At 39.5% G+C, this 14,390-nt stretch overlaps 1 protein-coding gene across 1 annotated transcript in view; it reads right to left on the reverse strand.

Annotated features, from left to right (window-relative positions):
• The window catches only part of NAALADL2 (N-acetylated alpha-linked acidic dipeptidase like 2), a gene marked incomplete at both ends in the record, with an annotated part of 350,941 nt that extends 341,316 nt beyond the window's left edge, over window positions 1-9,625 (reverse strand). The window contains one exon of the mRNA XM_084267228.1: window positions 9,583-9,625. Within this exon, the coding sequence (XP_084123354.1) occupies window positions 9,583-9,625 (43 nt within the window). The remainder of the gene's footprint in view (window positions 1-9,582) is intronic.
• Between the last annotated feature and the right edge of the window lie 4,765 nt (window positions 9,626-14,390).

Raw genomic sequence — 14,390 nt, forward strand, 5'->3', positions numbered from 1 at the left:
GTCACAACATCACAGTTGAGAAACTTCAGATGCCATTTCTTAATGTTTCTGCCAAGACTTCATGATCACATGGGGTGCATGCAGATAAAGAGATGAAGATCTGAATAAAACTAGCAAGCAGAAAGAGGTAGAAGTGCATCTATTCCCTGTTAAAATACGGAGAAAAGGACATTTCCCAAGGGTGTTCTGGGAGTTTCCCACACAGAGCAGACTACCCATGCGTCACAACTTTGCACACATCTTTCCTTTTACCAGAGATGCATCAGCTTCCTATTTGGCACTAAGATCAGGCCTTTACCCCAAATGCATTTATCCCCATGAATTTTACTTGTTTCCTTCTGATTCTCTTCACCATGCCACTGGGGTGCGAGGAGTGAGTGAGCAGCTGCACGGTACTTCACTGGCAGCTGGGGCTACGACACCAGCACAGACATTTGGAAACAACGCAAGCACTTTTTGCTTCCACAGGCATCTAACTCGGGAGTCTGAGGACCTCGGTCACTCTTTGCCATCTCAGATATCTTCCCTCGACCATCATATCAAGAGGTAGCTCCTTAGAGCTCTCCAACCCATTTTCTCTCAGAGAAAACTTGCGATGTGGCTCTCAGTTCTCCAGGGAAGGGATGACCCTAGCAGATCTTCCTCTGTTTACCTCAAAAGGAGCACATCGAGCAGAATGTCCTCATGACCATTTTGGATGGGGGAAAATTAAATTGAACCTACTCTGTCAACAAAGATCCTTCCACTGAAATTTTAATGAGAGTATAGTCTGTATTTCCAGTCACCTAAACCAACCATTTTCAGGGATCACCTCATTTCTCCCTCTTCTTTCACCTGCAGTCAAACCCTATGATCCATAAGCAGGCATACCATGGAACAACTCATGTGGCTCTAGGCCTGATTACCATTAGAAAGGTAGTCTGAATTTCTAATGTTGCTCTTGCTACATGCTGCTCTGAAATTTCAACACATTAAAAAGCTCTTCCTCCAGCTCTGCGACATGGGAGTAGGGGCTCAGTCTGCTGCAGAGCGATGTCAGCTTTGCCACTGATTTCACATCAGATTTTCACTTTTACTATTTTAAGCCACACAATTTCTTTTTTACACCAACACACCTTGTCTAACAGCCCAGGTTTAAGGCAAACAGTACAAAAGCTCCAGCCTTTGTCTCATCTGGCCCTTGGAATTATGATTTCTCCACAACAGAGAAAAGTTAATTGAATTGCAATTGCAATTTTAAATGTACCTCTAAGACAAGAAACATACTGTATCTATTGCAGCATCCCATGGTGAGAAAGGGCCTTTGATAGAATTAGAATTGGCTTTCCTGCATCTCAAATGCAAATTTCTCTGGAGATGGATAAAAAAATCTGGTTAGAAACAAAAAAACTCTTCAGCAATAAAATATTTTTAGTACATAAACAAACCAAAATATTCTCATTTGCATATGGTACATCATCTCCTCTGACACTTTTTATTTTTACCCTCTATGACAATGCTACTCACAAACTAACCAAAAAAAGCAGGCAACATTTCTGATGCCAGATGCTGAAGATCAATAGCTATTTCCCAAAGTTTATGGCATAATTAAAATTTGTAACAGGAATAATTTTCTTTTCAACCCCTCAGGCTAAGCCTAGAATTATTGACTAAGTCAAAGTTATGTAGTGTAGCATTTTTTATTATGTTTATGGATAATATAAAGGATTTTATGGTTTTTACATGTAATCTGGTAAGTATAGAAACAGTAAACAGGACAAATTTTCTATACCACCAAAGCAGTAGCTATAAACATTTTGATGTTTACACACATAGAGGACATGGGTTTATATAATTACCTGTTAGTTAACCATCAGCTACACCACAGTTCACAGGTGGATGGCCAGAACGCCCAGGAATTAACAGAAGTGAATTTTCAGTCCCTTAGAGCTCAGCTACCACGAAGCCTTTGTTACAGGGAGGCAGCATCCCTGGGAGGCATGTGAGGCACCGAGGTCACTGACACTGTCAGAAGCCAGACTAATACGGCATCTGTAATTTAATCTACCAGAATGGCTTTTTGTTTAGAACCCAAATAATCCACCTATGCTTTCTTCCATCCCAAGGCATACTGAGAAAAGACACGGAGAGCAAACACGACAGTACAGTTGTTCGAGGACAACTACACATCACCTCTATAAAAGGAGAGAAAAAAATGATTCTGCTGTACACCCAACATTGGCATGATTTGGGTTTACAGTAACTCTCAGACTTTTAGATGAAATACACTCAGTTTAGAAGTGAAAAGATGTATATTTGTTTCCTGTCAGCCCTAAAAACTCAGCCTTGGGCACTAGAAGTAAAACTGGATTATTTCTTGCTCATGTCTCAATCGATGCTAATAACAACAGAGGCCAAATTAAACCTTCTGATACCAGCACAACCCCATTACTTTCGTTGTGTTTTCACAAATAAAATATAACTAGAAAGTTGCTAAACATTTCTGCTGATGAAGCACGAGAACAAATACAGTCTGACTCAGCCCCTCTTTGCAGTGCTAGCAGGAACAAAATGCGGTAAACTTAATTGTGTTATGAAGGCACATAAAGCTGAGCTTACACAGACAGCAGAAACACCACTTTTATACAAGCACTATTTGAAGAAAAAGATGAATATATATACACAAATTGACACATCCAGCTACTATGACAGTATGCTTAACACCACAGAGTCACAGTAACGTTCAAGCTAAAAACTTCAGCTCCACTTTCTGTGAGTGTTTCTACAGGGATGGATTTAGTTAACTTTAGGTTATACCCTAGTACCAGTGCAGCCCCCCGTGGCTCTGCACCAGCTGAAATACAGTCCCAAGGTAAACATGGTACTGGAGATAGAAAACTCTCAAAAAAACAAACAAACAAACCAGAACACCAGAAATGAAAACATTGACCAAAAAGCTTCAGCACTACTACACAGAACATGACATCTTTCTTGAGAGGGTAGAATATGACAAGTCTCCGTGAAGCTGGCCCTTGGTTTCCAATCAATTCCCGCTACTTTCGTGACGCAGATCAAGTGAATCTTTCTTGCTTTTCTTACTGCTGACTAAACACAAAAGGAACAGTTTTGCAGTTATTGTTCCCAGTTCTATATATTCCACAGCCATGTGATTCCAAAAAATTATCACAACTATGATATAGACATTAAATATTGAACTGCATCCTTACAGAGCTGTTCCTTCTCTGATATAATGAGAATTAGAACATCCTGTAATGGGCAATGTAATCACAGTATTTCTGACAAAGGCACACCCTCCTTTAGCAAACTAGGCAGCATTTTGTTCTGGAACCGTGGACATGTCCACGCTTCTTCAGAGACGCGCAGCTTCCTGTGTAATTAAAAATTAATCTTAGGATATGAAGATCTGAAGTCACTGAAAAGTAATTAAACTTACTTGATTCCCCTAACCCTCGATACTTAAAACAGGTTTTCAGCTACATATACTGCTGCATAAATCAACTGATCCCTGATAAAATCTTTTGGAAAAATACGTTTCCAGAAGAACATCCAAAATACCAAATATTTGCCTGAAAATTCTCAAGTTGATCTCACAGAAGCAACATAAGCCTCATTTGCTTCACAAATAAGGCTAAAATATTTCAAGTCCTCCCTCCTTCTTGTTTTAAATACATGCTAAATTTTAACTACTTGCCATGAATACAGACACTTGCAGTAACTGTTGAAACGTGCACAACAGAAGCAGCATCACTAAGAAAGCACAAAGGTCTTCATGCAGTGCACTTCACCTCTTTTCAAGGCATGAGCAAATGTTGGGACATAAACCACTTCATGCCTGTCATGTTCTGCTTAATAGCCTTCTCAATGTACTCATAGATTAGCAATTCTTAAGTGTTTTCAGAAGGGTAAAGTCAAGCAGTATGCCTTCTTGTCCCCCAGCCTGCTTGGCCTTACAAGTAGACATATGAGTGAGTGTATAGGGTCACCGTGAACCACTAGCAATTGCAAGAGACCTGGAAAAGACCAAGTCCATTGATTAGTATCAAATATATGATGACAAGTTTGAAACTTGTCAAAATTCACTACATACTACATGGGAAAACCTATTGTGTGCCCATGTGTTGTGTCAGTGTTGTTCTTCCTTGGACTAGGTGTACTCGGTAACTGATGTTTCTCCTACTGGCTTGAATAACTTAAACAGCAATGATGATGGTATAGAAAAAAGAACCCAAGAAACAAAAATTACCTACATGTATCCACTGAAAAGTAGAAATTCTTCCAGTAAAGTCTACTTTATTTTATGTTCTAATTGTTAATTAAAGCATACTAGGTTACAATGTTACATTTCTACATTAATCAGGCAATATCCACAGATCTAATGGAATATTAGTAGTATCATAAGTATGAAGGGACTAATTAAGAGATTAGGTCTTGGATTAAGAAACACTCAAAAACCTCTGCAAAAAGCCTCAATGGAAACCAAACAGAAAAAATCTAAATACTTTGATCACTACGACACTGTAATAATGCAAAACAATCTTGCTTGTTTTTATACAGGACATCTCAAAAGCTCACTGCGACACAGAATGCTCTTTAGGACGCTGTCCCAGGATTCTACCACCTCTTTTGTGAAGGTAATCATTGAAGATGTTGTTTTCTGCAGCAAATCAAAAGACAAATAAAACAAAACCCCTCACCACCAACTTTTCCACTGGGACTGGGGAATGCAATCCCTGTATAGTAGTGGAAAAAAATCCAGGCCCTGCCTAAAAGCTTCCAGTATTTGAAGGAAGGCGACAAAAGAAACCTTGTCAGGACCTGCTACAAATGCAGAAAACACTTTAGATCATGAACTAGTGTCATATCTGCATAAGAAGCTTATACAAACCTTGGATTGCTAAAATCATGTTGATATCCACACTGTGTTGACCTCAGTTCTTTGTTTTTCTCCAGTAAGTGACATATTTTAAGAGAAAAGAGGTACATGAGAAGCCAAGATAAATATAACACCTACCACACACGCATACTGAAGAATGATGTATTGAGGGAAAAACCAACAACTTCCCTTGGATCACTTCCCTGAGCAGCAAACACTGAATCTGATAGACCCTACAGCTGACAAGAGCCTAATTTGACATGTGGTAGAATTTAAAAGTTTTAAGTAGCTTTATGATCAAGATTATGAGAAAAAGTTTTCGGACACTTTGCAAACATCATCCTTTTACTATATATCTACCACATTTTCAATTTCATTTCTATTTATTGAGGCAAGATGTTGCTATCTTGTTTCATTTTCAAGCACATATATTAGGATGCAATCATCTGCAACATGCCTCTAAGAACTGGAAAGGATTATAACAGCAAAACAACAATAATATGAAGCAGATTGGGAGCTGGAAGTCTTGGGTTTGATATCTAGTTCCTTAGTGGATTCTCACCACTGGAGAGAGATTCACTGTTATCATTTTTCAATTCATGCAGTTTTCTGTTTTAATGTGCTGTAATGTGTCAGTAAGGATATTTTTGTAGAACTGAAACCCCAAATACTGATTCATGAGCAAATATGAACTGAGAAATTAAAGCTAAAAAAAAAAAACAGCATACCTGTGATAAAAGTGTTAAAAGCACCCAGAACATGTTAGAATGCCTTCAGCTGAAGTCAAAAGAGTGCTCTGTGCTGATCCAGCCACTGATGGCTCTGCGGGACTATTTGACTCTCATATTTTTCTCAGCACCAGAATAGTGATCAGAACGTACTTCTCCAGCTCTCTAGATTCACCATTTAGAAATGAAAGTCTAAAATCTACAGGAGGCAGCGCTAAAATGAATTATTTTAAATTACCCATTGTTACTGTACCTGGTTGGTGAATAGAGCCAATCTGTGTAAGAAATGCTGTCACAGGAAACCCTCACTATTATCATTCAAAAAGAGCCAAGAGACCCAGTGATGTTCTGCTAATAACTGTCCAGAGAGTAACCACACTGATGACTGAGGCCATCAAACATAAAGTGGGGAGGAAGCATTTTTACAGTGGACCTTCAGAGTTATCACCTTCTGCAACAGAACCTTACAGTTAATAACAGCAGCTGATTACAGCATTCATTAGCATTATTCAGAGCACTGCTGAAAACCACAAAGCTGAAACAGAACTTGCTCATATAGCTTAGAAAGCAGGGCAGACCTGGTGGCCAAAAAGCCTTCTCAATAGGAAAGGGAAACTTGAGACTGAAAAGCCAAAGATCTGCAAGTCCCTTTCTGGAACATTCCCTTTTTCATTCCCACCACCCTACCCAAGCATGCCATGTTCTTTAAGTAGGCTGTTGATATTTTCCTATCACTTTTCTCAGTGAAAAATAGCAGTTGCTTCTTTTAGACCTGGCCTGTAAATGTTTCATGAGACTACATATATATTGATCTAAAAATCAACATCAGAACACAAGAGCAAACCCCGAGGAACACACACTTTGGAGCGTATCCAAAGCCCAGATTCATTACAGAAGGAATCTGAATTTGCTGGAAATTATTTTAAGTAGTATTATTCTTATTTAGTCATATGTTTATATTAAGGATATTTATAATGAAACCACTTACAAAAATGCTTTCGATATGCTAATAAACAGCACACAAGGGAGCCCTGAAAAAACAACATTTTTCAGGGCGGTATATTAATACCGCTCATATGAGCCCTCTCCCCCTTGCTCACTTACTGTGCCTCCCCAGAGCAGAAAGAATAAGCTGCTTTGACTTGAACTTGTCAATTTAACTCTGTCCTCTGCGGGCCAGAGAGGCAAGTATGTATTACACACACTTAACGAGCAAGCAAAGCTACTGTGATCATCTAGCAACAAAACACAGTGCAAAATCAATTACAACTCATGTACAATACCATAAAATTAAAATGTACAATAATTGCATCTTGTGGGGCTAATATTGTCATAATCTCCAGCAAACAGTACTTAATTCACAGGAAGACTAAAACCGACCTCTGTGCAGGAAGGGATCTTGATTTTAAAAGCAAAAAACCCATCAACAACCAACCAACAAAAATACAAGATCTACTAGGTTAGTCACAGTGCATTTTTGAAGGGCTCTCGGTGTGCTCGCTTGAACGAGGAATCAATTTATGGCTGGCAGTCAGAGCTGTATTGTTCTGGGCTTTGCTCTTTTCAGTTGTCACACCCCGGCTGCAAGCCTCTGCAGAAACGGAGGGCTGAAGAATAACAAGGGAACCGAATCGAGAGCTGAGATACTCTCTGGGCTTACTGTACTCGGCACTGCACAGAAACGCTGTGACGGCAGAGCGACCTTATATTTACTGATTGACCAGATGGCGAGAATTACTGACTTATGTAAGCCCCGAGCCTTCCTCACCATCTGACGGCTGTTTGGTGAAATCAAATAAAGGTCTCTGCGTAGTCTTTAGTGCACAAATCTAATCATCACAAGACCATTATGTTGTGCCCTTAGAAGAAAACGCTGCAGGGAAAGGCAAGGAGTGAACAGGACTGAAACCCTTGGATCATCAGAAAGGGTTTTTTCTCAGCAGAACTGAGACACATGGGTACAGCACAGCAAGTAGGTTTGTGCACCTGCTGCCCAGGCCGTATCTCTTTTGCTAATGAATAAGTGAAGCCGGCCTCCGGGGCTGTCAATCTGGCACCTTTAGTAATTCATACAAGCGCAAAGTTCTCTAAAAATAAATAACTTGAAAAGAAATGCAAGCTCACTCACTAGCAGTGGTTTTGACAGGCATCTTGAGTAATGTTAATTTTTCCACCTTTTTTTTTTCCCCCACCTTTTTTTTCCTCCCCTGTGAAAAAATACCAGCTGAATCACCAATTATTTTGGACAGTTTCTAAAAACAAGCACACATGGAAATAACCCAGTACATCAGATTGATGGCAACTGATAAAGCGTATTCTGTATGTGTGTGTTAAAAACAGTATAATCGTGCAGTCCTAATTCTTGTCCCATTTTAACTAATACAACTCCAGAGAAATTCCATTTGACTAAACTCACTTACGCTAATGGAGAAAAGGCACAAAATTAAGTCAGAATCACAATCATGTCTCTCAAGAGACCCACATAAAATACAATGGGCCTGAAATAATTTTACATCAGTTTTATCAACAGGATTTTATTTTATTAGCAGCAGTGAAATAGTTCCCCACTTGGACTATAGGCTGGATACATTTCTGCACTGCATATTGCTGTAACCTTGAGTCAGATCCTGAATGAGACAAGAGCAACAATACCAAAACTCTCCCTGCCACACTAGAAATGATGTCTGAATATCAGTTACTGAACATTACTGCTGCTTTTTAGAAAATTCAAGTCTGGAGCAAAACTGAATTTGCTAATGTGTGTTTTCTGTGTAGTCCATAAATACTTACTAACACACAAAAAAGTATCAGCAGCAGAATAGAAGTTCTCCATGAACAAAATCTGCCCTGGCACTAATGGAGTTATTCGGAAATAACATAGGTCTGAGGCACACTTTAGCACCCCAGTATAAGAATGCTTGTGTGAAAACAAAGAATAACTTCAGAGGAGAAATAGTAGCACAGGTTCTCATTGACAGGAAAGCTGTCATTTCAGCTCTCAAAACCATTTGCAAGTTTTACAATAGACTGAGGATTCTTGCAAAACCCAAAACAGATCCAAAGCTTTATCCCTTGCTGGTATGCAAAGTACAAGGAGGCCAGCAAGAAACTAATAAAATCAAGCAAGAGAAAAGCAAGGGTTGAATGTCAGGGGGAAAAAAAAAAAGGAAGAAAAAGCACTGAATATAATGGAATAATTCCTCAGGAAGATGATAGTTCCTGGGACATTAAAACTGTCTGTTGAAAGAAAAAAAGGCTATTGGGAAAGCATTCTTTCTCAAAGCAAAAATTTGACATTAATGTTGCAAAAGGAGGAATAAGCAAGATTTATGGACTGTTGTGTTAAGGTTTCTACTGAAAGTTTCACATACCTAGGACAGAATATTGTTCTTAGCTACACCAGTACTTGCAAGGCTATTTTGCATGCGTGTGGTGGTGCTGCCTTAGCATAGCCCACAGAATCAAAAAAAAAAGACAGACAAAGACAACAACTTGGAATAAGCCAAGAATGCAGAACAGAAATAATATAAACATTAGCCTTCAATCTTTATGCATCTGCCTTGCCTTGCTGTCATGCAACAGGTACTCAGTTTGTGCAATACGTTGTGCAAAGCATTTTCTATCCAAGAAATACCTGCAGATGATCGAACTAAGCTACAGAACAGTAAGCTCAACATCCAGAGATCACCTTTAATTTAAAGCAACCTCTGTTGACAATACAGTGCCAAACTCTTACATGATCTTATCAGACCTTCCCTTAGGTTCCCAAAGTCACACAGTGGTTTTTTCAAAAGGGATGTGCTGCAGAGATGAGGGATGCAGATTTCCCCCTTTCCCCCAAACACACACACACGCGTCCCCTCGCGTGGACACACAGCATATGCTGCAGCAGCCGACAGCGAAACAAGCTCCCACATGCCGAGACTAACAATGCCCCAAAGCTCCAGACAGCCCAGCATTTCGCAGGCTGCATGTGCTTACCTTGTTGGGACGGACTGGGTACACTAGATTCATTCTCTCCCATTTCTAGAGAATGATAAACACCCCTGAAGGAGCCCAGCCGTTCTACCAAGTTGACGCAGTTGCTGTGCAAGTTTTGACCTCCTGACTTTCGACTGTAGCACAGTAACCGTACACCTGACTTTCTTCTGTGAATAATTAGTACCCTGCTTCCTGAGCTACCTGGGCTTGCCTGACCTGTTTCTCTATAAACTGACATCATATCCTTTGATCTCCTTTGATTACCGTGTGCTGCAGGCAAGGCTGCTTTTGTCTCCTCTGGACTCTCTAGCTCACTTGCTCCCCACCCTTTCCTCTCCCTTTCACAGGAACAGCCATCTGAAGGATATTGTTCTTTCCCAGCAGGTGTTTTAGTCAAAATGGGAATAGAAAGTTTGCAACTTATTTTAAAGATCCTCCAAATTGAAGCGAGAGCTAACTATCAAGGCAAACTCTGTGGGATGGAAACTCTGCAGCCGCAGCTCTCCACCGCAAAGGATGACGATCCGATTGCCACAAATGTAGTGCCCGATGGCAAAGTCCTTGCAAAGAACCCAAAACAGAAAAAGCAAAGCTACCCTTCTTCCTCTGTCTTTCCCAAAGATTACTTCCAAGGGAAATGCTTTACTCAAACACTGTAATTTCGAGACTGTTTTGACTGTGTAACCGAAATGGGTTCTAAAAAACCCCCAACAAATGAAAAAAGCCAAAGGTTATTTTGCTTCCCTTTCCCTCCTTCTCCAGTGACAAGGACACAAACTTTTAAGATAATCTTATCCAGCCAGACTTCAAGTTGAGTTCCAAGAAAATATTTGCTCTCCTCTGCTGTGGCAATCAAATCGCAGGTGTCTGATATGTTTGTGATCAATTTGTTGAACCCCTCTCTGCCTACAAAGTTTGCTTTATTTTAACATTTACATTTGCAATTGCCAATGACAAAAATCAAAGAGAAGCCACAGCACAGTTTTAAAAGAACAAACAGTGACAAATAAAATGAGTAAGTAGCTCTTACAATGTTAACGTCCATCTGGGTTGCATTTGAAACACTAACCAAGAGAGTAAGATATTTTTTTTAACCCAGTATTTAATTTTTAAAATTAAATTCTGTTGCCTTTTCCACTCCTTTTTTACAGTACAGAAATAATTGTTTATTAGAACAGAAACACGAGGGGGTGGGGTGGAATTGTAGACAGTTTCTGGAGATAATTCAGGCTAAGTAAAGTGTAACTTTAATATAGAATTTCTGCAAAATTATGCTAATCCAAACAAAATCTTTTTTAGGAAGAAAATTATCCCTACAGATAGCAACACTCCTCAAGCTAATCATCACATCAGCAGACAAAATCATGTCCTTTAGCAATTCACTGTCAACTTTTTCTGCACACAAAGTACCTTCCCCATCCACACAAACAACCAGCTTGCCATCCTTAAACATCTGAATTTGGGAGAGAAGGTGAATCACACACTGCAAACCTGAATCATCTCCACAGTGAATTTCAAAAGAACTTCTCTGTTCACAAAAATTGAGGAATTTACAAGAGAAAGCTCATGCTTTTTTCTTGCCTGATTAGGCAATTAGTTGGGTTAAATCAACCATCCAACACTCAGAAATGGCTTTTAGGCAAGAAAGCAAAGACAAAAGCAAAATTATCTTCTGTTTGAAAAATGAGCCTTTCATTATTTTACTTCTGTTAGTTTAGCTTTTACCAGGTTTTTTCCTCATAATCCTCAATCTCAGCTCATGGCTCAAAATTTGCAGTCAGCGGTTCCTGCATTTCACCAGGCTCATCCCTCCTAGAGCACCAATTTACTGTCAGTGAACTGAAGCTGCTCTTGGAGAGGTCAGAGTTAGTGAAGGCAGTGAGATTCCTCCAGACACCTAGGAAACCTCCCAGACACACAGCAGACACCCAGACACTTCCAGTTCCAACACTGAACATCACCTTGAATTATTTACTGTTTCCACTTGAAACTATGAACGACACATTCAATTGAAGCATCCATTTGGAGGATGGAGGTCCTTTTCAGCTCAGTTCTAAAACGCTGCTTCCTCCACTTAAAGTCAGAGACTAAATTAAGTTAGAAATGCATAAATAAGAACTTTGGTTTGTCACTCGAATTAATAACACAGCTGGCAAAGTGGCCTTTTCCGAAAGTATCCAGTAGTACAGGTAACAAAATGAGCATCCAAGACTGGATATAGATACAGACTATGTAAGGAGAGAGATCTGTACCATCTTCCTCAACTTCAAAGCTGATAAAACGTACCCAAGACAGGAGAAGGAAAAATACCTGGGCACTGGTCTTCATCTCAGCTCTCAAACAAGGCCACTACAGCAAGTGCTTCATTTACTATTAATTTGGTTTGGGAACTAATACCTAGGTTGCATGTATCCTTTCTTGGGAGCAGAACAGGAGCTCATAGAGAAACTCCTCCTTGACTGTCAAACTTGGGGAACTCAGAGGTGTAGTGCTGAGTTTCTACATTCAAACAAGCTTAAGTTGCTCTATATTTAAAAGACATAACTAAGAAAAAAACTAGTTTATCAGTTAAGTTCTGTAGTGCAAAGCAAAAAGGATTTGGTAATTATAACTGACACTACAGAAACATAAGCAGTTCTGCCCTCTCCAAACACAAACTGTCCATCTCTCGAAATACAGAAATCCTTGAATACCCTATGTTATTGCAACTTCTAAACACAGGAGAAATCAATCCTTTTTTACCTTCAAGACCATATTCTGTGAGGTCCTCTCCCATATTCTAAAGAATACAAAAACCTGAGGCAACAAAAAAATAGTAATTCTTCTTCGCTACTGAGTACTGACACTTCCCTTAACGAATATGATCCTGATTTGAGGCTTTTAGCACCTACAGGAGTATTTTGTAGTTTAAGTCCCAGCATTTTATCACATCACCCTCTGTTAATTATTTAACATAATTTTAAGAATTCAGAAGACAAGGGTGATAGTACTGAAAATACTTCTTCCTTTGAAATGAATAGCCTAAAAAGGACTGAAACTCAAGATTTTTCACACTCCCTCTTCCAACAATGACTGATGGTGAGAAATGGCCAGCTCGGCTTTATGTTCTCCTAAAACTGTTTGTTGCGCTCACTTGCATGCAGTGATTTAAATGGAGTGCTTTCCAGAGCAGGAACTCTTAACTCATTTACCCTCTCTGGAAAGACCCAAATGCAAAGATGCAGTGGTTTTATTCTGTTCCCAGAAAAAGAGAGAAAGTTTTTCAGTATATTTACTGTACAGCAACTGCTATGTTGCTTGATTCTAAGGACTGCATCTCACAAGGAAGGGAAATATCATTTGATGAAGATAGCAGTCAGGGCTACAAAAGGTCCTACGCCGTACACAGGGCCATGCCAGATCCCTGCATCACACTGCAAACGTCATGGATGACTACAAGGCTAAGTTCAATGCCATTAGAAACAGATTACTCTCCACCAGTAGTGATAAGGCTTGCCAGAAGATGAATATTGTCACAAGCTTTCTAGGACAGTTCTGCAACTGAAAGCCTTACAGACAGGCTAAAGTTTCTTCTAAGCACTGGACAAATTGCTTTCAGTACTCTCACTTCTACTCCAGAATCTAGATGTTTTATAGACTTAATGCAAACAAATAACATCAGCAGCTAACACAGCTGCTGTCATTCTTTATTGGGAACATGTTTTAAACTCCCAGATGTAATATGCTACATACTCTATAAATGTTATATGAAAGACAGTGGTTGAGCTTTTATTCCCCTAAGGAATATAATTTCAACCTTTCAAAAACCTGAATAATGAGGCACACTTATTACATGTGCAATTGCACAGATAGTACAACTCATCTCTAGAACTGAACTGTAAGCCCTGGGAATACAGAGTTCTTCTACACAAATTGCTAAGATGACTCTGTGATCCAGCCTCTGTGAAAGTTTACCAGCTGATAGCCAAGTGTTTTAAAGCGTATCACGGGAGAGAAGCAGTCCACCAAGTTTCTTGTAGTGACTACCTGTCTGGCACCACAGGCTGACATTTTTCACAGGAAAAAATAGCAAATATTTCACCTTCAACAACAGCAGGAGTGCTAGGAGAAAAGGGACACTGCCAATCTTTTCTCCTGCACAGAGAGGCACAGATACTGATCCTCATACTGTTGGCGCTTTGGCATTTTTTGGTGGTGGTGGGGTTTGCTTGTTTCTTTTAAGAGCAACATGGTTATTTTATTTGTTCCATGGAAAATGGTACAGTAAAACAAACAGTATTATTTGGTTCACCACAAAATTACACGAAGTTGCTTAGCCTACAACCTCAAACTGAAATAGGAGATAGGGAAAAATATATTTTCTCCCACAATTAAAAGACATTAAATAGAAAACTAAGGACAACCAGTCTCAAAAAAAACAAAAAAAAAGGACAGCTGAGTGCCATCAGGCAGAGAGTGACCAGACCTGAGCAGTGAGTGAACTCCCAAAGAGACTTACTCCATCATGGATGACATTTTCATCCCACATTTCTCCGGCTTGTCTGACACTTGTTACCAAGTCTAGTTTTTCACCCTTTACAAGGAGGCTGTGCTAAGGATGCAAACATCACCCCTTTGGAGCTTAGTAGGTAACAAATACTTTTTCTCATTTATTTCTAACCACTAATTAGAGGTCACTAACTTTTTGTGAGAAAACTATGTGCCATCAGAAAAATACCACTTTGTTGGAACAACTATGTTTATGTGAAAAGATCTAGTTTTAATGAGTTTAAGAATGTTTCCTAGGTTCAAAAATGCTTTTGTTGCTG

The sequence above is a fragment of the Gallinula chloropus genome (assembly GCF_964237585.1).
Source record: "Gallinula chloropus genome assembly, chromosome: 8".
NCBI classification, from domain to species: Eukaryota; Metazoa; Chordata; class Aves; order Gruiformes; family Rallidae; genus Gallinula; species Gallinula chloropus.